This window comes from Balaenoptera borealis (genome assembly GCF_965194805.1).
Source record: "Balaenoptera borealis genome assembly, chromosome: 6".
Classification (NCBI taxonomy): domain Eukaryota; kingdom Metazoa; phylum Chordata; class Mammalia; order Artiodactyla; family Balaenopteridae; genus Balaenoptera; species Balaenoptera borealis.
Genome location: NC_138863.1, coordinates 7,692,685 through 7,720,332, shown reverse-complemented (window position 1 = coordinate 7,720,332; position 27,648 = coordinate 7,692,685). Strand labels below are relative to the sequence as shown.

General features: G+C 44.1%; 1 protein-coding gene across 5 annotated transcripts in view; it reads left to right on the top strand.

Annotated features, from left to right (window-relative positions):
* DIS3L2 (DIS3 like 3'-5' exoribonuclease 2) overlaps positions 1-27,648 on the top strand; it is a 370,836-nt gene that overhangs the window by 248,335 nt on the left and 94,853 nt on the right. For all 5 annotated transcript variants that reach the window (XR_014245636.1, XM_082395568.1, XM_082395569.1 and 2 more), the window contains exon 11: positions 9,588-9,700. Coding sequence is in view for 4 of the 5 variants with exons in the window: in XM_082395568.1 (XP_082251694.1) it covers positions 9,588-9,700 (113 nt within the window). In the remaining variant the exon portion in view is untranslated. The remainder of the gene's footprint in view (positions 1-9,587; positions 9,701-27,648) is intronic.

Below are 27,648 nucleotides of genomic sequence, written 5' to 3'. Positions count from 1 at the left end.
TAGTGCCACTAAGTTATTAATATTGAACTATATACTGCTATTAAGAAAAGGAAGTATGTAATACATTTATAGAGGATTTCCATCCAGAAGTACTAAAACTGTGAACAATTGATGATTAAAGGATTGGCATTTAGTTACCTAGAAAATTTAGCAGTTCAGGATATTTTATATGAAAACTGAGTCATAACCGCAATTGATACATGGATAATGCAAAAATAGAAAGTGACCATTTGTTACAGGAGTGTGTGACAGGGTTTTTATTTCAGTGAATATGTATTGTTCCCATACATGGTCTTAAAATGTATATTCTGCAAAGTCACCGTATAATCCTTGTTAAATGTTACATTGAGAGTGCTCATAGCCTACAGGAGTTGAGAAAGAAGCAATTATAAGTTAGTCAAGTACCTGACACTAAGGGGCAAATCCCATAAAGTAAGGGTTAAGAGCTTAGTTTCGGGAGTCTGACCTGCCCTGGCCTCAGTTTTCTGATCTGTAGAAAGAAATCTGTGTCATAGCATTGGGAGCATAGAGTGAATTACTACAAATGAAGTGCTCTAACAAGCAGGCAGTTGATACGCTATTGTTATGGGAGAACCAGTATGGTGGATTCATATCATGAATGTGCATAAGTTATGGATATAATTTTTGCTTAACTTTTGTGAAGCTTTAGGGAATTAGAAAACAGTTTCTCCTTAATGCAAAGAGATTAATTAATGAAACTGAGTAATTAGATCCCAAAAGAGTTGATTAGGTATGGTGAAAAAATAACGAACCCAAACAGACTTCCCCAGAATGAGAGAACAGCCACTAAGGGGTTTTGTCACCAGGATATAAAGCTTTTAGAAGCTTTTACATCTCAGAATTCAAGGTGACTATGAAAGTTGCTTTAATTTTAGCTGAAAGGAGGGTTGGGATTGGATTAAGCAGTTGTTGATAAGTTAACATTTTGTGAATAGGCATTTAAATATGCATAGATGTTTATATTTGAAAACTGTACATCTCCTTTAAATTTGGCTTTTAAGAGTCTAGTAATTGTTTTGTTAATAGAGAGGGTTTTTAAGAATAGAGAAGTCCACAGTTGAGTGTGAAAACATGCTGAAATTTGGTTTTCAAACTTATGTCTTTGGGAAGCCAGTCTGCTGGAATCCTGCAAGCCTCCCTGCGCTCCTGCAGGCAAGAGAAATAGGTTCCTCATGCCGACCATACACACTGAGCCTCTAAAGTAGTGGCAAAAGCCTCAGGCTGCTACAAACTGGAGTCACATTTCTGGCATGGAAATAGTTGTTTCCTATTCAGCAGGGGGGCGGTGTGCCCAGTTCCTGCTACTTCATTTACTGAGCTCACCTTCATAGAACTTGCCTGCAAAGTGCTGAGCTGCCGTTATCCTCTGGGGCAGGTGGCCGATGAGCTACTGCGTGGGGTGGCCGGTGGTGCTTTTCTCTTGCTGTGTGGTGGGGAATCAGGGATAGGGTGGGTGCTGAGGGGGAACACAGCACTTTGTTGGTGTTTCTTTATTTAAAAAAAAAACAAAACTGTGAAACAAGTAACCCATTTATGATATAAAAATTAGAATTTATATATAAGCAGAAAGAGAAAGTTATAATCCTACCACTCAGAGAAAACCATTGTTACCATCTTGATATATTTCTTTCCAGACATTTTTAAGCCAGTTTACATTTTCTATTTTATACTTTTTATCTTTATTCCTTTTCCAGCCTTTGAAAGCTGGAAACATTACAAGTGTGTATGATGTAGAAAGGAGCAGTCCCCATATCCTCAGCCTCCAGAGATCATCACTGGGGACAATTTAATTCTGTTCTTCATAAGTGGTAACCCTCTCCTGCCTCTGTTGGCTTGTCTTTCTTTTAAAACTTGTAGCTAGTTTTACTTAACTGGATTTTTACTTTTTAAACTTTTTTCTTTCCTTGACTTCAACCTCTACAAACCTTTTTTTTTTTTAAATTTTTGGATAGAGAATGTTGAACATGCACAAAAGCAGACAGAATAGTATAATGAAACCCCTTGTTTCCCTCTCGCAGCCCCGTCAACCCTGAAGCCATGGCCAATCCACCCCAATCACATCCCACGCACCCCACGCCCCACTCCCAGCCCTTACGTGGACCTGCTAACTTCGTAACTGCCTTCAAAGGTCCTTCTCGGCCCTTCTGACTTCACTCTCTTTTGGCAACGAGGGAGGATCAAATGCCTGCCCTCCTGCACTCAGAACTTCTCATGAGCCGGTGCTCGGCTCCCTGTCGCAGGTCTGACCGGCTGACCTGGGCTTTCCCCACTCCTGGAAATTCCCAGACGTTGGGTGTGCCAGCCTCATATGTTCAGCTCCTCATTCTCTTTCCTGTTAATGAAGGAGGCCATTGCTCAAATCATTTGGAAGGGGAAAAGTGGAATTTACTACCTGGGTGTTCCTCTTCCATGCTGTTCATATAAATTTAAACTTAGATTCCTGAGAATTAGATTGAACATGACAAAAATTGCTGTGTGGGCAGTTTAGTTGAGTACTTGCAGATTGATAGAGCCCTTTGTAATAATGAAGGAAAAAGGTTCTCTAAGTTGCTTGGTTCCAGAAGGTGAGCTCACCAGTTAAGGAGTTTGTAACTAACTCTCCTCATTAACCCTTTGCTGGGTGGCAAAAAAGAAAATACCAAAAAAACAGTCCACAGACTCTTCAAATCCTGGCCTTCACGAGAACCTAAGAAATCATCTTGTACAACCCCCTTCTCATGCCTGGGGACCTTACAATGCATTCAGATTTACTTGTCCCAGAATTTTTTACATTGACTCCTTTTAAGCTTTTGAAATATTCTCAAACCATCACCACGTCATGGCCATGGACTTCCGCCATGGCTTGCTGTACCAGTGGTCAACTTTTGCATTTGATTACATAACCAGATACCACACAGAACTGGAAGACGTCAGCGTTTGAGTTGTCCCTCTTACCTGGCAGCCCAATCAGTGTTTCCACCAAAGTCAAAGGGAATTTGCTTACCCCAACTAAAAGATGGAGTTTGCTGTGCGACCACAAGGTGATCCAAGCCCAGTTGCTTCTCAGCGATGGAGTCTGTCTCTAAAATTCAGTGGGATCAGACTAAGGTCAGGACCTGCATTCTGGCTGGAGGTGCTGCCCTACGTGAGGCCCCTCCTTGCTGGGGATGTCTGGACAGCAGAAAGTCCCTTTCTCTCAGTCCTCTTGGTTGTATTACCCTTTCTGAGCTTTCAGAACACTGTTTCCTCACTCTCTTAAGACTCACATTGTTGGGAAAACTGGCCACAAGGTCAAGAGGGTGACCCAAGCAAGAGCAGCATGTTCCCGTCGTGCAGACTGGATAGAAACCAGTCTGTGGGACAGGAAGCCCAGCATCTGTTGCATGTGTCAGTGTGTCTAGTAGGTTATGCTTCTTTTCATCATCTACCTTTGTTTACCAAACGTATTACATCACTGAAGGATTGCTTAACTTGGTTTGCCTGTCAGTGCCATTCCTGAGAGGTTGTGGTCTTCTTCAGGCTTACTGTCACTCCAGTGTGACCTTGGGTGCATTAGTAGAACCATGGTATGCAGGATGAAGGCGCTGACAGCATGAGGAAGTGAATATGGTATATTCAGCTAATGTCACTTCTCTGCTTAAAACTCCCCAGTGGTTTCCCACTGTACTTGAAATAAAACCTAAATGCTTCGTCCTGGCCCATCAGGGCATCTCTCGTTGAGCCACCGTCTACCTCACTAGCCTCTTAGCTTCCAATTCTCTCCTTTCCAATCTTCTATTCCTTAGATGCACCCAGCTTGCTCCTACCTTCAAACCTTTGCTCTGGTTATTCTCCTGCCCGGGATGCTCTCCCCCATGTCATCATGTGACATCCTTTTTGTATACACAGGTCTCAGTCTACTTCCTCAGAGAGACCTTTCCGAACTAAATCTGAGGTAGGTCCCAGGCATTCTCATCACCTCACCCTGTTTTTTTATTAGTTTATTATTATTATTATTAGTTAGTATTTATTTATTTGCCTGCATCGGGTCTTAGTTGCAGCACATGGGATCTTTGTTGCGGCATGCGGGATCTTTTGTTGTGGCACGCGGGCTCTTCGTTGCAGCATATGGGCTTCTCTCTAGTTGTGGCACGTGGGCTCAGTAGTTGCGGCACACTGGCTCTCTAGCTGTGGGGCATGGGCTTAGTTGCCCCGTGGCACGTGGGATCTTAGTTCCCCGACCAGGGATCGAAACTGCGTCCCCTGCATTGAAAGGCAGATGCTTAACCACTGGACCACCAGGGAAGTCCCCTCACCCTGTTTTATTTTCTTCAAAGTCCTTTTTACTATGGTAAGTAATCTTATCATTTATTTGTTTCCTTATTGTCTTTCTCTCCCCACGAGAATGTAAGCTCCACAAGAGAAGGGACCTTGTCAATCTTGTTTACTTGTATGTCTCCAGCGCCTAGAAAAAAAAAAGTACCTGCCACATAGTAGGAGCCTAACAAGTATGTGTTGAGTGGCTAATTGAGTGAATGTAGGTGGTTATTAGGAGCACGTTTGGGAGGAGGATGTTGAGGATTACGATAGTGACTCACAGCCAAGCCACACGGCTATTTAGCCTGAAGGAGAGAAGATCCAGGGGGCTACGTGCTAACTGTGTAAACATTCAAAGCTGGTGCTATCCCCAAAGTAGAGCCTGCCCTACTGGAAGAGATCTGCCACTTCACTCATTTCTCGAAGCCAGATTGCTGCCCTCTGAGGAGATGGGCTTGTTCTGGGCAACCCCATGGGGTAGAACTGGGCCACCAAGTGGGAACTCTGGGAAGATGTATTTTGGCTCTACAGGGGGAGATTTTTTTTTTACGTTGTCATTGCTGTCTGAGGGTGGAGCGGACTACACTAGCGAGTAGTGGTTTCTCAGGCACGTCAGGTGTGCGAGTGTAAGTTGGACACACTCTGGGAAGACCCGGTGTGGGGAGGGATGGGGGTCTAAGTCTACACGGTTAGACCAGGCAGGGTTTACAAGCCCTTTCAACCCAGAGTAGCAGCAAGTCTACCCTATGTTTTTATTTTCTTATTCATTCAGTAAATGTCATATACCAGCTGTGCGCTCAGGCTTTCCCCCGCCCTTCGTGCTTCCCCCTTACAGAACGGGGAGTGGGGGGCGGTGGGGGGGGAGAGATACCTACCTCAGGGCCCCCTTGCAGTGAGCGGTGGGGGGTTGGGGTCGGGGGAGGGCTGCAGGGAGGGTGTCAGACGCCGTAGGAAGACACCGAAGTCGGGAGGGGGGAGCCTGGTCTAGGTCATCGGGGAAGGCCTGCCAGAGGGAGTGGGCTTTTACACAGTGGTCTGCAGAACTGGTGGGGGTCGTCAGGAAGAGAAATGGGAAAAAAACTCTGAGGGAGAAGAGTGTGGAGCCTGATGGCTTTGAGCAGCTTAAGAAGTTCTGTTACAGTTTCTGGCACTTAAGGGCTTAGGGCCAGGAAAGTTGAACGTGCTCAGGGCAGACCCACGTGGTAAAGAATTTTGTCACTATTACTTCTTTGAGAAGCAGTGGTAGAGCACAGTGTGCAGAGGGAGGAGTGGAAGAAACAAGCCGAAGGGACTGGAACGGTGGCAGAAGCCAGGCCAGTGAGGCCTCGGAAGCCGGGTCTGGGCTGCACGCCCGGGGCAGTGAGGGCCCGGCAGGGTTTAAACAGTGAAGTGACAAGGGGACTTGTATTTTGGAGAGAGCACTATCCTCATTGTGGAAAATGGGTTTGAGAAATGGCAGGGAGAGCCACACAGAGGTTGTTAGATCGTCCTCGGAAGAAACAATGGTGGCCCTGGCTAAAGTGGTGGTGTGGGAAGAAGAGAGACGAGCAGATTTCAGAGGTGTTTGGGAGGCGGAGTTCAGAGCGGTCGATCAACACAGGCTGAGACAGACCTGGGGTCTTTCAGTTTTGGGCAGTTACGGTGCCTTTTTTGGTTTAGTGGAGATGATCCCATTTCCTGGGACAGAGAACACAGGAAGAGAAATGGTTTTGCTGGAGGTGGGGACTTTTGGAGGCGTGAGTGTGAGGTGCCTAGGGGACAGCTAAGTGGCAGTTCCCAGTAGACCCTTGTGTATGTCAGTCTGGAGCTCAGAGAGGTCTGGGCTGACGGCACAGACTGTGGAGCCTAAAGCACGGAGTTGATGCTTGAACTCCTGGGAGTGGATGAGACAGCCCAGGGAGAAGGAGTAGAACTGGAAGGGGAGGCAGCCGGGCATGCCAACATGTAAGGGACAAGGAGAGGAAGAGGAGCCTGAGAAGGGGCAGGCACCCAGAGTGGGGCCTGGAGCCAAAGGAGGGAGAAATCACCAGGCCTCAGATGCCCTCTAAAGGTCAGGCAGGCCAAGACAAGCCTAAAAGGGTTTGGACATTAGGGACCTGAACAGAAGCAATTATTTTTTGCTTTTGCTAAATGAGGTATATTTAGCAAGGTTGTTCCCCTATATTCTGGATTAAAAGGGGTGCCCTACTGGATCAAGAAGAGCCTCTGTCACCACAGTCCAATCTCAGCAGTGGGTAAAGGTGAACTCAAGTGACCGAAGTCTGGAAGGCCCTGGTCTCACTCCTGGTAAGGGAAGCGTAATACTTTCCCACCTGTAATAGCCTTGACCCTTTCAGGTACTTAGGACAGTCACTCTGCCACCAGGTAGAGATGACTGTAAACTAGAAATGTAGAAAGGAATTGTTAGGTCTTAAGCACTTACAATTAAATAGAACTAGAGTTGATGGTTTAGTGGTTGTTCTGTAATCAGTCCCTGTTACGAGTGGCTAAAGAGATTGGCAGTGGGAACCAGGATGGGCTGCGAACAGGGCTGGGAGAAGTCTCTGACAGGACTTCTGAATCCATAGCCGAGAATGTGGCTTCTATTGAATCATAAGAGATAGGCAGGGATTTCTAGCTGTAACCCACTGAGATGAAAAGTTGGGTCGTATCATCTTGTCCTGGAGTTACCGTGACAGTGGTTGGGGGGCAGAGGGTGGTAATAAAAGGAACAAAGGCTCTGAATCTGACCTGGTTTTGAATCCAGGGTTTATTGCATACTAGCCAGGTAACCTTGGACAAGTGACATGGAACCTCTCTGAGCCTCAGATGGTTCATTTGTGAAACATGGTTTATATGGCTATTGTCAAAGGTATGTTAATGTGTGTGGAGCCCCTGGCACAAAAGAGATATTAAATAAATGGTCACTACTGCCATCCTTATCATTTTTATCATCATTATTGTCAACATTACGTTCATGTAGTTGTTATAGATGACAAAACACTTTCACATGTTCTCACTGAAGTAAAACAGACTTCAGCTCAATTCGCTCCCACAGAATGAGGTTTTGCAACCTTCCTCTGTCATAGCACTGGTAATACCATATTATCACCACATTGATGTATCTGCCAACCCCATTAGACTGTGAGCGCCTTAAACAGAGGGATCCTCTTATGGATGCCCAGTGCTAGAGTAATCTAGTGGTTCCGTTTCCATGCATCGTGGATCCACGTAAGGAAGCACTTTCTCACGACCAGAGCCCTTCAGAAGTAGAGCAAGTGGCTTCAAGATGTGAGCTCCACCCCCCTTCCCGGGGGTATGTCAAGGGCCACCTGGCAGGGACATAGTTGAAATGTGGCTGAGCTGATTGGGAGACTGGCTTAGAAGAGATGGTTCTTAAGCCCCTATTTACGTCCTATTAGTGCTTTAATTGGATGAAGCAGTTCTGGTGTCCACTCAAGTTCATTCACAGGAGCATTTGCAGACTTCCCTGGTGGCGCAGTGGTTAAGAATCCACCTGCCAGTGCAGGGGACACGGGATCAATCCCTGGTCTGGGAAGATCCCACATGCCGCGGAGCAACTAAGCCCGTGCACCACAACTACTGAGCCCATGTGCTGCAACTGCTGAAGCTTGTGCGCTCTAGGACCCGCGTGCCGCAACTACTGAGCCTGCATGCTGCAACTAAAGCCCTTGCACCTAGAGCCTGTGCTCCGCAATAAGAGAAGCCCCCGCAATGAGAAGTCTGCGCACTGCAATGAAGAGTAGCCCCCTCTCACCACAACTAGACAAAGCCTGCGCGCAGCAATGAAGGCCCAATGCGGCCAAAAAAATTAATTAATTAAAAAAAAAAAAAGAGGAACATTTGCATGTGTTTAAGTCTGTGGGCCCTGTGCACAGTGAGCCAGACGTGGCTGGCCTTGAGGACTCTTCCTTCCTGTGCTTCCCCAGCTCTTCAGAACTCACAGGACTCACCTTAACCCCAGTAGATGAATATTTTTTAATGTAAAAAAAATTTCAAAGTATAATTTTATATGGAAGACAGTGCGTTTTTAAACATCAAATTGGTCCTGGATGTTTTGGCAGCATTTACTACATAACCTTTTGGATTTATATTTTCTCTTTCATAGAATAAAAACTTCAGTGCCACTACCTCTGGAGTTCTGCAAGTTCACATTATGTAAATATATGTAATAAAATATTTACTTAGGGTTTCCATAAAAAAGGTCCAAAGGAGAGAATAAGAGAGCTTCTCTTTGCTGGTTTTAGAGGCTCTTCTGGGAATTCTGAAATTTAAGCCTCTCAAATATGTTTGGATTGGCCCCCTTCATGTTTTATCTCCTGTAATGAACTCTTTGTCAGTTTGTCAATTTTGACTAAGGACAGAAAGTTCATGTGTAGTAACAACACACAGACTGAGTTTAAAATTATGGTTTTTATCATGATGTAATAATCCTTCTCTTTTCCTTTAGTCAATATTTACCTGTTGAGCTAGTATATTATAATTCTGACTTCAAAAGAAGACACTTTATTTTACCTTCTCCAAGTGTTGGTTTTAGATACTTGTAATATCGAAATTGGGAGTTGTTGAGCTGTGTGAGACGCTTGGCCACATTCTCTTAGGGCTGAGTTCCTCGATCATTGCGGGGCAGGTTTCACTGCTCCCAGTGACCCAGCAACACAGCTGCATGGCTCACATGATGAGGCAGCTGAACTTTGAGCCACGCTGGTTTTCCTCAGCTTTCCAGACAGCTCTCTCCTCTGTGGGAAATAAGTCTATTCTGTTATCCCATAGCAGCCAGTATTTCTTAGATGGACTTGGGTTTTCCCTAATGTATTAGCGTTACAGGACTGGGTGGAAAAACCCAATGCTGCCCTGTAGGAGTGTGAGACAGATGAGAATGGGGAATCTTAAATTCTTTTCCATCCCTGAACCTCTTATTTTAACCACCCCAAGTTTAAACATTTTTCCATTTTAAAAACAGGGAAAAATCCTCCCCCAGTGAAGAAGGAATAGGAGGACAATAAATGGCTACAAAATTTGAGGCTAAAATGTGAGATACCTTAAGACTGATTATCCAGGTAACCAGAGGAAAGAGTGGTGACGTGTCAGTAACTCTTCTGAGTCAACTTGGGAATCAATCAGGATTCTTTTAGTGAGAGCACGTGGAGCACGGGGCCAGCCTGAAAATGGCAGCCTGTACTCCAAGCCCTGTGGCCTCTGGGAGGGACATGCCTTCTCGGGATGGATTCCCAGGAGGGATTGCCCTTGCCTTCCATTCCGGGCTGATCAACCTTCTTGTGCATCTACAGGCAACTTTGAAGTGGGAGTTCACATCGCTGACGTCAGTTACTTTGTTCCTGAGGGATCCAGTCTGGATAAAGTGGCTGCTGAGAGAGCTACAAGTGTCTACTTGGTTCAGAAGGTAAAAATCAGTTTCCAGTTTCTTGGATTGAAAGACGTGCTTCTATTTAATCATCTTCCTTTGTTTGTTTGTTTGTTTCTCCTTAAAAACATTCATGAGGGACAGCAATCTTGTCTGAACATCTTTTTTCACATCTAATGAGATCTTTAAAAAATGGTTTTTCCTGGGAAGGTGTTTGCCCTCGGTTATTGTATGTTTTCCTGTTAGGCCCTTGTATGTTCAAGAGGAGCCAAACTGAGGCGTTCTCAAGGCAGGACACAGGAACTCATCTCAGGCCTTCAGACTGGCCCTGCCATATAAGTAACTCAGACAAGTGGTCAGCTTCAGAAAGAAACGAGGAACTTTCAAACTGTTGTTCCAAAGTGGGGCTCAGCAAGCTCCGCCCACACCGTTCACAGTTCTTATAAAGTCTTATTGCCATACAGTCACACCCATTCATTTATGTAATGTCTGAGGTGACGTCACACTACTGTAGGAGAATGGAATGAAAATTTACTAGTGGCCTTTTAAGAAAAAGTTTCGAACTCTGGTGTGAAGAGTGGGGGCTGATCTGCTCTTGACCTGCCCTTTACAAGATAACCTGGTACATCCCAGAGATGCAGAAGCAAAGGGAGCCAAGTCTGGGCTTTTCCTCTTAGTCCTGATGTTGCCTCTCTTGGTAAGTCACCGAGTGTCTCTAGACCTCCTTTGACAAGTATTTAATGATGAGCACCAGTCATCTGCCAGGCACTGCCCTAGGCCTGGTGGTGAATGAAAGACCATACCTGAGTTATTCCCCCACTAGAGCTCATGAATTCTTCTCCAGGCTTCTTCCTCCTCCATTTGACAGTCTGTTCATCTGCTTATTTGGCTCATCTTACATCACTGACTGTATCATGACTTTCACCTCCTAACTTCCTTGAATCCGGTGATCCAGTTTTGGATTGCTACCTTTGAACCTTCCCTCCTCCCATGCCCTTGGACATGACTTCTGATGTTTGCACTTTGACTGCACTTAGGTGAGAGGTATATCCCCTCCATCTACCCACATATCCCGTGGCCTTCTGGCAGCTGGGAGCCCTTTACCTGGCCCCGTCTCTCAGGGGCGAGAAAGCAGCCCAGGTGCCAAACCGGCTCCATTCTGGGAACTTCCAAATGTCATCACCTAGAGAAAGGAGACAGCTACCCAGTCTCCCTCCACTGCCTGCTCTGACTGGCAGCTCCCACTGCCAGCATGCCTGTGTGCCCACACAGCTGGCAGAGGAAAAGCCAGTCTCTGAGCACTGCCCTCACTCACAGCATGTCCTGGGAGGCCACTGTGCTTTGGGGTCCTGCCTCTCTAACTCCTGGGAAAATTCAGCCTGCTGCCTGCTCCGGATGGAAGTATCTAGTGGGGTGCCAGGCTGTAGGTTTGAGAACGCCAGCAGCATAGGGATCCTGGAGGGGCCCTGGAAAGGCGGTTCTCTGAGCCCCTGACCTTTATGAACCTGCAGATCTTGGCACAGCATTGAGACACATCTGCAGGACAGCATTCCCCTGCTCTTAGTTATTGCTGACCTCTCTTCACTACCACCCCTTCAAAACAAGGGCTTGGGAAACTCATGCTCCTGAACACGTGAACCCCCGCTTCCTGCTGTTTTCCGGTATGCACTGGCCCTTTTGTGGACGTGCTATCTAGACCCTGGCAAGCAGGCCACCAGGGGGTCTGTGTGCTGCTCACTCTGGAAATGCCCCACCCCTAGAGTCCCAGGAACCTGACCCCATGCTGTTATCATGACTGGGCCATGGCCGTAGGGAAAGAATAGTGTCATCTTGGCAATGCTAAGGGTGGTAGCAGATCTTTTTAAGAGGCAGTGTTCTCCTGGGTTCTGTTTTTCTTCCTAGCTAGAGATCTGAAAACTGTCACTGACTTCTTCACATCGGTTCTCCTGGATGACCCTGTGGCACCACTGCCATACCTCCCACCTCCCCATCACATCATTTCCTGGAATATACCATCTGCCAGGGGTCTATTCAGACACAAAGACAGAGGAACCATATTCCAAATGCATGATCGGCCTGGGGCCCAAGGCTTGTAAGTTCACCCAGCTATTACAGTACAGTTTCGTTCCAAGTCTGAAGCCAAGGCTCTCTACAGATAGAGGCATCAACTTGTGTCAAGGGTTTCTTAGCCTCTCCCTCTTGCCTGTGGAGCCCACTTCTGCCAGAACTACCACAGCTTCAACACGGCCATCATCTAAGGTTTTCACCCATTCCATAAACCCAAGACCTTCTGTTGCTGTGCTCTGAGGCACAGGATTAGGACTCCTGGCACCTCAGCCATACCTGGCAGCATGTGTGACATGTGGAAGATGGACTTCCATACATACCTCTGCCAGGTCCAACAGACCATGTCATTTGGCCTTTGAGTGGTCCAGCCGTCTGCTAGCAATAAAAGCACAGAATCTCTACTGAGCAGAAGGATTGCTGCACAATGGAATCACCATTCATTTCCCCAACCCTGCCTTGTACAGATCCATTACTCCCCCACTTACGTACATGGTCCTGGACCACTTACACCAGCAATCTTCATGCCAGCCTCAGGAGGGGTATGTTCTACAATCCCTGGACTCCAGTTCCAGCAAAGTGCCTATGTGGTGCCCACGAAGGTGCTGGCAGTTCTAGAACAGAAGTCTTCCGGGACAGTCCAAAAGTTCCTAGGATTTCTAGCATTTACCAAGTTCCTCTCACATTTCCAATCTGTCCACCGCAATAACTAACCTCTCAGAAGGGAAGAGACAAAAATTAACTCAAAATGAATCACAGACCTCAATGTGAAATGTAAAACTATAAAACTCCTAGAAGATAACATTGGAGAAATTTTAGATGCCCTTGGTTTGGCAATGACCTTTTATTTATTTATTTATTTATTTATTTATTTATTTATTTATTTATTTATTTATTTTATGTTTACTTATTTTTGGCTGCGTTGGGTCTTCATCACAGCGTGCAGGCTTTCTCTAGTTGTGGCGAGCGGGGGCTACTCTTCATTGTGGTGTGCGGCCTTCTCATTGCAGTGGCTTCTCTTGTTGCGGAGCACGGGCTCTGGGTGTGAGGGCTTCAGTAGTTGCAGCACATGGGCTCAGTAGTTGCAGCGCACGGGCTCTAGGGTGGGTGAGCTTCAGTAGTTGTGGTGCGTGGGCTCAGTAGTTGTGGCGCATGGGCTTAGTTGCTCCACGGCATGTGGGATCTTCCCAGACCAGGGATCGAACCCGTGTCCCCTGCATTGGCAGGCAATTCTTAACCACTGCGCCACCGGGGAAGTCCAGTAATGACCTTTTAGATACAACACCAAAGGCACAATCTATGAAAGAAAGAATTGATAAGCTGGACTTAATTAAAATTAAAAATTTATGCTCTGCAAAAGACACTGTCAAGAGAATGAAAAGATAAGCCATAGACTTGGAGGAAATTTGCAAAAGACACATCTGATAAAGGACTATTAGCCAAAATATACAGAGAACTCTTAAAATTCAACAATAAGAAAATGAACAACCCATTTAAGAATAGGCAAGAGACCTTAATAGATACTTCACCAAAGAAGGTATACAGATGGCAAATAAACATATGCAAAGGTGCTCCACATCATATGTCATTAGAGGAATGTAAACTAAAATAGTAATGATGCTACTACACTCCTATTAGACTGGCCAAAGTCCAGAACACTGACAACACCAAATGCTGGCAAAGATGTGGAGCAACAGGAACGCATTCATTGCTTATGACAATGCAAAATGGTACAGCCAGTTTGGAAGAAAGTTTGGCAGTTTCTTATAAAACGAAACATATTTTTATCATATGATCTAGTAATTGCACTCTTTGTTTTTACCCAAAGGAGTTCAAAATGTATGTCCATGCAAAAATCTGCACATGGGTGATTATAGCAGCTTTATTCTTATTTTCTAAAATTTGGAAGCAACCTCCAAAATGTCCATCAGTAGGTGAATGGATAAACTGTGGTACATCCAAACAATGGACTATTATTTGGCACTAAAAAGAAACCAACTATCAAACCATGAAAAGACATGGTTGGTTCCTCCATAGGAACCTTAAATATAAATTACTAAGTGAAAGAAGCCAGTCTTCAAAGGCTACATACTGTAAGATCCCAACTATATGACTTTCTAGAAAAGTGAAAATTATGAAGGCAGTGAAAAGATCAGCAACCGCCAGGGACTAGCAGAGAGGGTAAGTAGAGTAAGTAGAGCACAGAGGATTTTTAGGAAGTGAAACTACTCTGTATGATGCTATAATGGTAGATACTTCTCACTATACACTTGTCCAAATTCATAGAAGGTGAAACACCAAGAATGACCCCTAATGTAAACTATGGACTTCGGGTGATAATGATATGTCAGTGCAGATTCATCAGTTATAACAAATGGACCACTCTGGTAGGAATGTTGATAATGGGACTGTGCATGGGGGTGGGGGGGGATATGGGAAATCTCTGTAACTTCTGCTCAATTTTGCTGTAAACCTAAAACTGCTCTAAAAAAGTAAAGTCTTTTTTTTTTTTTTAAATTTTAAAGGCGGGAGAACGGGACTCTTCTAGGCCTTGACTGCAGCCATGTCCTTTAGAGGCTGGAGATCCTGTGGCCTGTGGCCCAAGTTTGGCTCCGCCATCTTGGTCAGCCAGCGGTTGATAGCGATGTCTTCAACCCCATGGTGGAGGTTGTCCTGTCTGGAAGCCTCTACTCCCTCTCCAGGGAGTGCTGGCTCTGGTGTGCATTGTCCCAAACGGGAGCCAGAGCTATCATCTGTTCAATCCAGTGGAGGCCCTCCCTAGGGAAACCTAGCACCTCCTCTCCCCTGCCCCATAACAGTACTTTCTGGATCACTGCAACCTAGAACATGTAATCAAAACCCGAGAGCTCCACCTGCTCCACGAGAATTGGACATCTGCTTTCTTCAGGGGTTCAGCTTTGCTTGTCATTTATACTGGGTGCTCAGAAGCACTGTTCATTTTTGGCCATTCCAGAAATGAGAATACAGGAGGAGAGGGAGATGGAGTTGATTATTAAGCTGTGAAATTCTGGGTCGGAAGCTGCATGATCATCCAAACCCAGTTATAATTAACAGGGTGTTACCAGTGATAGGTGACCTCTGTGCACAGTGATACCTAAAAGATCCAGAACTTTCAGTCATCTCTCAATAAGAATGGGAAGCTTTATCCTCATCTGAGCAGGGGATGTTCTACCCCAATGACTTAGCTTGTTTCAGAGCAACTATGCCCCTATCTGGCCTCTGTGACCTCGTCAAACCTAAATGCTGTGTTAAGAACTTCTGTTTGACCCCCATCCCTCACAATGTCTACGACACCTGTGCCCAAGCTGTGGGCGGATATACGTGGCTTAAGGGAATGCAGCACAAACGTGTTACCCACACATATCACTGAACGTCAGCACGTGAGGCTTCCTCCCTAACCTCCCCTCCCATGGCCATGAAGCTGGAGCCATCACCATTCCATTGTCATCCATATGGACAGTGCTGGCCTTTAGTTTGTGTTTATATTTTTGCAGGGCCTGTTCAACATTTTTCAAGTTCATATCCACCTAACCTTCACTCACAACCAGATAAGACCTGTTAACCTGGGACTAGAAGAATTATTGTTACTGTTACACCCCTTTCTACTGATGGCATTCCTTGTCCACAATTGTCTCCACTCAATTTGTTTAATATCCTCATTCATAGTAACTGTAACCTCAACTTCTGAGCTTCCCCGGCATGGGGTAGCCAGCGAGTACCTAAGGAACCATGAGTTACTTAGGAGGATCTTGCATTTCTGATAGGTCAAGAATGGGAATAAGGAATATGTCAGTCAAGCCTGGGTCTCATAAGACATTCATATGGAAGATGCCGTTTGACTGTCCTCTTCAGTACACACAAACCGTCTGTTAGTACCAATACTCTGGGTCTTTGGAAGTGCCAACAGTAATTGAATCCCTGGCCTGCCAACTTCACCCACCTCTCAGTGCCTTCCTGCCAACTATGTCTGCTCCTCCACATTGTATCCACCTTACCAACACTTGATGGATAGCCTGAGGCAGGGAGCCCAAGTGTCTTCTAGCTTGTGATACCTGGGAATGTCACGACTAATTGGCATTTACTCTACTAGGAAAGGTGTGAGAAAGAGAACCCAGCTCCCACCTCAGAAATCTGCACAACCCACAGGATAGCTAAAATAAAGACATGTAGGGACTTCCCTGGTGGTCCAGAGGTTAAGACTCCATGCTCCCAATGCAGGGGGCCTGGGTTCAATCCCTGGTCAGGGAAGTAGATCCCACATGCCACGACTAAAAACAAAACAAAACAAAAAGATCCCGCATGCCGCAACTAAAAGATCCTGCATGCTGCAGCTAAAGATCCCACATGCTGCAACTAAAAAAAAAAAAAAAAGATCCCACATGCGGCAACGAAGATCCCGCATGCCGCAACTAAGACCCGGCACAGCCAAACAAACAAATAAATAAATAAACATTTTTTTAAAAAAATGATAACACCAAGTATCCACGAGGATGTGGAGTAGTGGGAACTCTCACTGCTGCAGGGAAGGCAAATTGGTGCAACCGCTTTGGAAAACTGATAGTGTTATGGACTGAATGTTTGTGTCCCCCTCAAATTCATATCTTGAAATCCTAACCCCTAATGTGATGATCTTAGGAGGCAGGGCCTTTGGGAGGTGATTAGGTCAAGGGTGGAGCCCTCATGAATGGGATTAGTGCCCATATAAAAGAGACCCCAGAGAGCACTCTCATCACCATGTGAGAATACTGCAGGAAGGCACCATCTGTGAACCAGGAAACGGGCCCTCTCTAGACACTGAGTCTGCCATCACCTTGATCTTGGATTTCCCAGAACAGTGAGAAATAAGTGTGTGTTGTTTAAACCACCCAGTCTATGATAGTTTTATTATAGCAGTCTGAACACAGTAAGACAGGCAGTATCTTTTAAAGTTGAATGTATGTACACACTTTGTGGCCCAGCAGTTCTGCTTCTGGGTATATACCTAACAGAAATGCATGCATGTGTTACAGAAAGAATGTGTAAGAATGTTCATTGCAATACTATGCAAAGTAGCCAAAAAACTAGAAGCTATTCAATACCGTCAGCTATAGGATGAACAAATAATTTGTGGTATGTTCACTCAGTGGGATGCAATACAACAATGAGAATGAACAAATGACAGCTCCACACACAAACATAATGATGAAGGAAACCAGACACGAGTAAACACTGTATGAGTCCATTTATATAAAGTTCCAAAACAAGCAAAGCAAAGCTAGAAGTCACGATAGTGACTACCCTTGGGGGAAAAGGGCCTATCTGGTGGGGGAACTCCTAATGATTCTTGATCTGGGCACTGATGACACCAGTGTTGAGTTTGTGAAAAGGCATCAAGCTTTTCCTTTATGACTTGTGCGTGCACGCGCGTGTGTGTGTGTGTATGTATAATACTTAAATAAAAATATGTTTTTATTTTGAAGCTTTTTGGGGAGTGACTTTTACTCCACTCTGGCTCCTTTTAGTATATATAACCAGCCTAATCAGGCAAAGGAGCCACATCAGAATCCAGGTACCTCACTCATAGCTTGGCCCTCCAGAGGACACAGCTCTGATATTTGTACATTGACTACACTTCATGTAACCTCAGGTTGGAGACATCCCATCCACACCTCCTGCCCCAAAATGCAGTTGGCTAAATCCAGCCTTTGGCCCAGGGCCTCTTAGGGAAGGAGGATAAGACTTTAAAATCCCTTTTATCTACAAAAACTATAATGTTATGGTGGAAAGAGAAATAGAAGTAGCAATCAGACCACATAAAGTGAATAAATGTGAAGCGTTCTCCCCATATGGATTCAAATATTTAAGAAATTTCGGCACAATTCGAGGTTTTTCTTCAGAGCAGGTGGCTTTCTCTTATCTAGCTCCGCACTCTCCTTTTATAGCCAGGAATTACGTTTCAAATTCAGAAAATGAGAAAAATAAAATTGGGTTAAATAACTAAGCCTGTTTCCTTTGCTCTTCTCTTTCCTTTGGTTTTGTGATTGTCATAGTTCTAGAATTTCTCTTTGGGAATGCAGAGTTGGGACTCTTCTCTTAAGCTCTGGAAATGGGGAGCTGAATGGAGGAAGGACCCCTGTGCTCCCGAGCGGCTACAGGCTCCTGCTGCCCGGCACTGCCCCCCTTGGCATAGTGAGTGGCGCCAGCCCACAGCCTTGGGCAGCAGCAGCTGTGCATTCTGATTCCTTTGAACCACTACTCTGACCTTCCTACTCATTTGTGTTTCTTCAAGGACAGTGTCCAGGAACTTTTCTGCTGTTTTCACTTTACTTTGCCTGTAAAAGTCTTCTTGAAAGCTGGATGAGCTGCTTTCCCCTCCTCCAGGTTCTCTCTTTCTCATTTGGCGGAATCATTTCTCCCAACTTCATCAGACGAGGGAGGGAGTGTGTGTGTTGGGGGATGGGGGTGGGGATGCCGGTTGATTTCCCATCTACAGGGACTGTGGCATTGGTTTCTTTTCATTCAGTGTCGCTGACCTATAAGTATCTGATGACAGAATTACAATCTAAGCTTGATTTGGGAAATTATCCCATAGATTAGTACAGTATACAGTGAAACAGATCTTGGGTCCAAATACCATCTTACTGTCCAAATATCATCATACTGTCTTTTAAATGAAATTCTTTTTGTTGGGATTTTACTCAAACTAATACGTATTTGGTTACTCTTATTAACAATAGGGTGTACTCAGGAGAAAAGATAAATCTATATATTGTCCATTTAAATCCTGTGGAAAAACACTCTTTTTGACAAAAGGTAGATAGCTATCAGGATAGGGGACAGCTGTCTGCCTGAATTTAGGCCTGTCCTCAGAAGGACACAACATCTAGCCAGTTAATATTTCCAAGCTATCTTCTCTGAGAGGAAAATACAATGTAACTGTTAAATTAAAGGTAATTTTTAAAAAATAAGTGAATAAGTTTTAAAAGTGAGAGAAAACCTAAATAGCTGAAACCTAAACCTAAATTTTCTGCCTGTTGGCCCAAGCACTCGTGTTATTTTAGGTGTGAAACAGCTCAAATGAAAGTTCGCCCATAAATCTCTACGATATTTTATTGGTACTGCTTTATAATAGAGATCAAAGATTGGGATTGGAAGCCCATCTTAATGTGGAGTCCAAAGAGTTTTAAGATGTTCCTTTATGACCCCAGCATGTTGTCAGGGTGTTGATGTTTTGTTAATGTCAAACTGTGTAGCAAAGAATTGATCAAATTTGGAACTCATGGAAGGGTTGATATGAAAAAGAAAACTCTTTAAACAGAGATGTTGGCTGGCAAATGGATTATCTCCTTCCTTTAAGTTGTTTCAGCATGTGAGTAGGGAGCTAGCTGAGTGCACCTTATTGTTAAAACCTCAAAGTCCTCAGAGACCAGGAGCAAAACTCCCCAAGTTCTCTGGCTCTGACAGCCAGTGGGCACTGAGGGTGTGAGGGAGGTTTGGGAGCCAGCAAAGGCCTGGGCAGAAAGGGGCAGGGGGGCCCTGCAGCCCCTCTGGGCACTGGAGAACCCCCAGTGGGTTGTTGGCGTCTGGCCTCCTTGAGCTGTTACAGCCCCTATGTCGCTGCTGTTCCCTCCTGTTCCTTTCGGCCTGGATGATTGATCTCTCCCCTCTGTGGCCCTTTCCGCTGGTCACAGGGCTGTCCTGGCTAACCTGCTGCTGAACTTGGCCAGCTCGCCCGCTGTGGCTTTAGCAGATGTTTCTGCTCTCTGAGGCTAACATAAGATTTTAGTCCTGTTGGTACCCCCACCCAGCTGCCTTGGGCAATTTACCTAAATGATCAGTTTCTTTCAGTTCTCCTAAGCCCGAATCCAGAATGCTTAGAAAGTCAGTGTCCTATCATCAGTGTCCTTTTTTTCCATGACCAGCTTTTAAGCTCTGTCCTCACCCAACTTTGATTCTGGCCCTGAAACATGCATGAGAAGCCTTAGCACCCTTTAAGCCCCTTTCCTTTTCTGCTACCCAAAGTGCTACCAGTCTTCATCCAGTGAGCATTTATTGAGTACCGGCTGTGTGCCAGGTGCCTGGTCTATAAAGATGAGAGAGATGGTGATCTTGCCCTGGAGAAATCAGGGGAGGCGGGCATGTAACAATTACTATACACTGGCCTACTTGTAGTTGCAGAAGTGCTCCAAGGTGAGGATGTATCACAGAGGAGAGAGAAGTTGTATCTGCCTGGATTGGTGGTGGGAGAGGAGCTTCTGCAAGAGCCAGGAAGCCTTCACAAAGCAATTGATTTTTGAGCAGTGTTTCTAATTTTGAGTAGAAAATTTCTAGGTAGACAAAAGTAGGTGGAGAGGGCATTCCAGGCAGAGGCTAGAAAAAGCATGGAACGTCCAAGGAACAGTATGTAGTTTGGAATTGCTGGGGTCTGAGCTGCAGGGGGAGCCAAGAGATGAAGTTACAAAGAGAGGCCTGGGGTGGCAGGCTAAGGAGCTTGGGTTTCATCTTGAGGTCAGGTAGAGAAGTGACATCATGTTCTTTGACTAAGATAGAAAATCACCTTAGCAGCTGTGTGGTTGAAGAATAGTGAGGCCAGAGATAGGAAAATTGTTATCAGTATCAGGGCCCTTTCCCTCAGTCATGGCCCCTTGAGGCTTTGAGTAACCACCCCAAAACAGACAGGGATCTTTGCTCACGGAATCTTAGGAGAGTAGACCAATATGGTGGTGTCCAACTGGAGACCCCAGGAGAACTAGAGTAATAGATGTCTTCAGCCTGGGGCCAGAATGGGCATCCTGAACAAGGAGCATTCACATTCACCCCCAGATTGCATCCCCTCCCAATCTAGCGATCCATATTGCACGGCAAAGAACAGGGCTAGGCACCTGGGAGAGCTTAGCTTCCCACTGGTATCTCTGCTGTCTCCTTGGAGATGGGGTCTGCAGGCCCTCTGCCGACTTCCTCTTGAGACCCCTTGGCCTTATTGAAGATGTTTGGGCCTTTCCTCATTAACAGGACAAGCAAAAAATCAAATTACTGAATTCAGCTCATCAAATATTGGGGAAGATAAGGGCAACGTGTCCTAATATAAATGGGATTGCAGATTGTCATTGGATGGAATTTAGTAAGAAGATGCAAAAGTCTGCAGAATAATAAGGAAATCTTAACCAGAATAATTTCAACTCTAGAACTGTGCTGCTGGTTTAGGAGACTTAGGATGTATCCCAAGAGAGACGAAGGTGTCCACACTTGAACAGTGGAAGAGGGAGAGGAAAAGACTCATTTGAGAGATTTAGAATGCAGAACCTACAGGACTGGGGAACTGATGGGGTGTAGCAGGGAGGGGAGTGACCCTCCTCCACTCGGTCCGGTGATTTTCTCCATCACAGCTCAGCCATGACTTGCAGAAGCAGGAAAGGCAGATTGTAAGAGTGGTTGTGGAGTCTGCAGAGTTAGAAAATGAGGGAGTTTGAGAACTTGGAAGGAACTGTCCACGTGGTCCACACTGAGTAGTGAAGCTGAGTGGGGGCCAGAAAAGCCATGACTGGGGAGAGCTATCCGGGGGTTGGGGAACGCGTAAGCATTCGCACGATGCTGGTGATGGCCAGCAGTTTCTCAACTGCCGGAGAGACCTTGCTTCTCTTTTCCAGTTATACATTGTGTTCTGCACTTAGGACCCTGCCTCGGAGTCTCTCCAGGCACCGTGGCAGATCTCACGTAGCTGATGAGGGTGCGGGGACCACTATGCTGTTGTCTAGGTGGATCTCCCTGAAATAACAGAGCTCGTATTTGAGGAAGCAGCTTATGGAGAGTGGCTGTTTGTCTCTCCAGTCCCCCTCCCATGGGGATCCCTGCTGCGCTGTGGACTTGACACAAGTGCCATGTGTCATGGGGCACAGTCCCAGTGACACCGGCAGAAATCTGGCCCAATTCATGAGAGGCCCTGACATGCCAAACCACAAATGTAATTGTAACATCTTCACTCCTTTTCTTTTGAGAAATAATAGTCTATTTATAAAACTATATGGACATAAAGATAAAGACTGTTTTCCCGGAATTCCATCTGAATCGTGCCCCAAGATCTAGTGAAAGATTATTAAAAGGAATGCCCTTTAAAAATTAGGCATAATTATACTACCCCAAAAGTTTTAACGTTTAGCTTTTTCATGAGCACTTGGATTCTTTGGCATCTGACCATTGCAGTGTGAATATTAAAATGTTTCCTTCTGTGTAAGACACAGGATATCAAGCAATGTTTATAACCTGGGCAGCAGCTGAGTGTACCGATAGTTTTAGGAGAGAATAGCCAAAACAGTTTATCTTGTACTTAAAATACTAGCTGCCTGTGAAATTCTTATGTAAAGATGTTTAAGTAGGAGTCTACCATGTATCAATATTTCATAAAATGTTTTATGTAATGGAATAAACAGTAAACATAGAAAAAATAGGTGATTTGTATTCTGGGTGAAAGTAAGTCATTCATTTGTAAACTAGAAGTGCCTGCTGTGTGTCAAGTGCTGGATAGAGAGAAACAGTCCTCATTCCTGAAGATTCCATGGTCTAGTGGAGAAGAGAGGCACATAAAGAAGCAATTAGGGTGAGTGTAAGAGCTGTAGAAGCTCTTACATGAGAGAGCAGGGAGGATGCAATGAGTGACTGTTCAGGACTGCCTCAAGTCCTTTTTGAAAGAACAGGGGCCGTGGGGAGGAAGTATACAAAACACAGTGAGTACTCCACCCAGGGGAATCTGGGTAAGTGTTTCAGAGATGCTGATGAGCTGAATCTTAAACGATGTACAAAGTTGGCAGAACATCCAAAAGTTGGCAAAACCTCCGGAAAGGTGCTCCAGAAAGAGAGAACAACATGTGCACGAACTGGAGCAGGAAGCAGGCCTTGGTGGCTCTGGTTACTGTGTGGGAGGGGGGCCCCAGGGCAAAGGCTGAAGGGAAGTCTGAGCCAGGGGACCAAAGGACCTGGCAGACCATGGGGTGGCCAGTGAGCTGGCTTTTATTGAGCATCTTCAATATTGTTTTACTAATAAGAGAACCAAGACTCAGAGAATTATACTAGGTCCCCCAAGTTGCACAGGAAATGGTGGGCCCAGGATTAGACCCCCAAGTCTGCCTGGCTTCAAAGCCTTTGCTGTTTTTCCTGAGATGTGCTGCTGATGAGTCTGGGTCTCACCCTTTTGGTTAATGGTCTTTAGACTTTTTTTTTTCTTTTTTTTTTAGTGGTAAAGGCCTTGTTTGCAAATAAAATCTTAACCCCAAACTCCAATATGTAAAAGTAGATCAGGTTGTATTTCATTAACATAAAGGTCTTCCATATTTAAATGTATAACAGTTAGGAGATCAAGTAATGAGAACAGTGGCTTTCTTTTTAATAAGCTCTTTTATTTTAAAATAAATTTAAATTTACAGAAAAGTTGCAAAGATAGTACAGAGAGGTCCCATATACCACACAGCCAGCTCTCCCCCTTGCTAACATCTTGCATTACCATGGTACATTTGTCATAACTAAGAAGTTGACATTGGAACATTGCTATTAACCAAATCCATACTTTATTTGGATTTCACCAGTTTTTCCACCAATTATCTTTCTGTTCCAGGGTTGAGTCCAGGGCACCACGTTGCATTTAGTTGCAATGACTTTCTTTGCACAAACACTAAAACGTGAAGTCAGGAAATATGTTACATTCTCAGATGTTCAGCTTTATGATTGAAAATAAGATACTGCCTTGAACCCTTAGAAGAAATACTAATGATCTGTAAAAAAAGGTACTAAGCCCTGGACTACAGGCATGCAAGTAAGAACAGCCTGCTACCGAAATGCGGTTGGTATAATTATCTGATAATGCAGCCCAGAGAAGAATCCAGCAGTGCACACCCAACAGACTCAGTTTATTCTGTCTTATTCAGCTTGGGCTGTCACACAGTATACCATAGACTGGGCAGTTTAAATAACAGACATTTTTTTTTTTCTACAGTTCTGGAGGCTAGAAGTCCCAGATGAAGGTGCTGGCCAATTCAGTTCCTAGTGAGGACTCTCTTCCTGGCATGTAGAGGGCTGTGTCCTCACGTGGCCTTTTTTCTGTGTGTGTGCAGGGCAGGGAGGGGGGAGTTATCTCTCTATTTATCAGATCAGGGCCACACCCTTATGACCTCATTTAACCTTAATTACCACCAAAAGACCCCACCTCCAAATACAGTCACGCTGAGGGTCAGGGCTTCAACGTAGGAATTTGGGGGGTGGGGGAGGGACAGAGTTCAGTCCATAGCCTAGTCCAAAGGCTGAAATTATGTGAAATCTTTACAGTTCAATCATGGTATTAAAATTTCCTCCATTTCGTACAGTATGTTTATGCAGGTAAATATGTGTTACTTTGTAAAACACTTGATACATGCAAGAAAATGTTAAATATTTAGATCCCATTTGAATACTCATTAAATAAATTAACAGAGAATATAGTGTCATCTGAACAAACGATGCAAAAGCAATGGCAAGAAAAAGTTTTCAAAAGTAGTTGCCTTATAAAAGCTGTTACCAGAAGTCTTCAGGTAGTCGTTAGGTTTTACATACAAAAGATACAGCATCCTTCAGAATAATGCCAAGTAATGCCATATAATTATTAGCTGTTTGTTACTGGTGTGGGCTGTGAGTTCTAGAACTTATTTTTCCTTACCGAAGGTTGTTTACTGTACTGAAACAGAATACAAGTCCAGATACCTCACACGGAGTAGGGCACCACTGGGGTTTGTTTTGTTTTTGCTGATAAAGAAACTTAACTAGCTAACTTCACCTCAGCTAGTGCATAGCTGCTGCTCTGTTACTTCAAAATTACTTAGCAGAGTGTTAGAAAGTGTTGCTTGACACTGCAAATCCAGGAGGTCCACAGTAAGTGCGTTGGATAAATGTCTGTTAATGCTGCCGTTTTTAGTTTGGGAGATGGGGGTGAATGATGATGCCATTAATCAAGAAAAACATGGAAGAAGGAATAGATTTAAAGGTAGGAGGGAGGGAGACTGAAGTAGCTTCAGGACATCCAGGTAGATTTACTCATTTTGTCTTTGGAATTTTAGAGTAAACAAATAACATTCCAGGATAGCTATAAGTCATGATTTGAAAATAAGTTGAAGAGGATTTCCTCTTTTTTTTTTTTTAATTTAAGAGAGTATACCATTGAATCAGTGTATAATGGAATAGAAAATTAATAAAAGGAAGAAATAATTTGGGCTTAAAAAACTGCAAAGTGAGTGACTAGTAGACCGCAGTGTTCATCTAGGGAATCTGGATTTGTGAATCTTTCAGTGATTATTTTTTCTTCCAGTTTTATTGAGATATTGATATAATTGAAATATCGAACTAAGTTCAGGGTGTCCAGCATAATGATTTGACTTACATATATTATGAATGATTCTCACAGTACGTTTAGTGAGCATCCGTCATCTCATACAGATCCAGCATTAAAGAAATAGAAAAAGTATTTCCTTCCTGTGACAAGAACTCTTAGGATTTACTCTCTTAACAGCTTTCATAGATAACGCAGTGTTCATTATATTTATCACGTTGCACATTACATCCCTAGTATTTATTTATCTTATAACTGGAAGTTTGTACCTTTTCACTACCTTCAGCAATCCCCCTCCCCCCAAATCAGTGATTTTTTTTTAAATAAATTTATTTATTTTATTTATTTATTTTTGGCTGCGTTGGGTCTTCATTGCTGTGCACAGGCTTTCTCTAGTTTTGGTGAGCAGGCGTACTCTTTGTTGCAGTGCGTCGGCTTCTCATTGCAGTGGCTTAGGCTCTAGGCACTTGTGCTTCAGTAGTTGTGGCACGCAGGCTTCAGTAGTTGTGGCTCGCGGGCTCTAGAGCGCAGGCTCAGTAGTTGTGGTGCATGGGCTTAGTTGCTCCACGGCATGTGGGATCTTCCTGGACCAGGGCTCGAACCCATATCCCCTGCATTGGCAGGCGGATTCTTAACCACTGCGCCACCAGGGAAGTCCCCAGTGATATTTTATCAGAGTATTCTGTTAATGTTCCAACATGTGATTTGGTCAATTGTGGTATTTTCAATTACTGAAGCATTGATTCAGCAGTTTCAGTCTGATGAAACCATGTCACAAGTTTACACTCAGCCCTTGGGTTCTTTTATTTTCCCCAGCTTTATTGAGGAATCATTGGCAAATATAATTGTGTAAGTTTAGAGTGTATGATGTGATGATTTGATATACATGTACATTGTGAAATGATTGCCATGATCAAGATAATTAACACGTCCATCACCTCACATAGTTAACTCTTATTGTGTCTGTGGTTAGAATGCTTAAGATTTACCTCAGCAAATTTCAAGTATACAATACCCTGTTATTAACTACAGTCCCATGCTGTACCTTAGATCCTCAGACATTATTCATCTTATAACTGAAAGTATGTAAAAGTATTTGACCTCTACCTTCCCATTCTCCCTCTCCCCAGCCCCTGGCAACTACCATTCTACTCTCTGTTTCTATGAAATCGGCTTTTTTTTAAATAAAAGATTCCACACATAAGTGATACATACAGCATTTGTGTTCTCTGTCAGGCTTGTTTCACTTAGCATAATGCCCTCCAGGTTCATCCATGTTGTCACAAATGGCAGGATTTCCTTCTTTTTATGGCTGAATAATATTTCAGTGTGTATGTGTGTGTGTGTGTATCACATTTTCTTTATCCATTCAACTGTCAACAGACACTTAGGCTGTTTCCATGTCTTGGCTCTTGCGAATAATGCTGCAGTGAACATGGGAGTGCAGATATCTCCTCAAAGTACCAATTCCATTTCTTTTGGATACACACCAGTACTGTTTTCTATAATGGCTGTACCAATTTACATTCCCCCCAGTAACGTACAAGGGTTCCCTTTTCTGCACAACCTCACTAACGTTTGTTATCTCTTGTCTTTTTGATAATAGCCATCCTAACAGATGAGAGGTGATATAGAAATTAAGAAAGCAGTCACACTCACAAAAGCATCGAAAACAATAAAATACTTGGGAATTTAACCAAGGAGGTAAAATACCTATACATTGAAAACTTTAAGACATTGATGCGAAAATTGGTGAAGACACAAATAAGTAGGAAGATACCCTGTGTTATTGGATTGGAAGAATTAATATCATTTAATTGCCCATACCACCCAAAGTGATCTATAGATTCAGTGTAATCGCTATAAAAATTCCAATAGCATTTTTCACAAAAATAGAAAAAACTCTCCTAAAATTCATATGGAATTCACAAAAGACCCTGAATAGCCAAAGCAATCTTGAGAAAGAAGAACAAAACTGGAGGCATCACACTTCTGATTTCAAACTCGATTACAAAGGTATAATAATCAACACAGTATAGTATTAGCATAAAAACAGACACATAGACCAATGGAACAGAATAGACAGCCCAGAAATAAACCCATGTATGTATGGCCAACTAATCTTTGACAAGGGTGCCAAGATGGGGAAATAATTGTCTCTTCAATAAATGGTGTTGAGAAAACTGGATAGCCACATGCAAAAGGATGAAACTGGACCCCTAACTTACAACATGCACAAAAATTAACGCAAAATGAGTTAAAGACTTAAATGTAAGACATTGGGTTCTTAAGTGTACAGTTACCTGGGATAGTTATATCCACAAGTACAAGTCATTCTTGAGTCTAGAGCTTTAGTTTTAGTGTATAGTTTTTTTTTTTTTTCCACCACATCTCAGTTTATGTTAATGAGGTGACTCTTTTTTTTTTTTTTTTTTAATTTATTTATTTATTTTTGGCTGTGTTGGGTCTTCGTTTCTGTGCGAGGGCTTTCTCTAGTTGTGGCGAGCGGGGGCCACTCTTCATCGCGGTGCGCGGGCCTCTCACTGTCGCGGCCTCTCTTGTTGCGGAGCACAGGCTC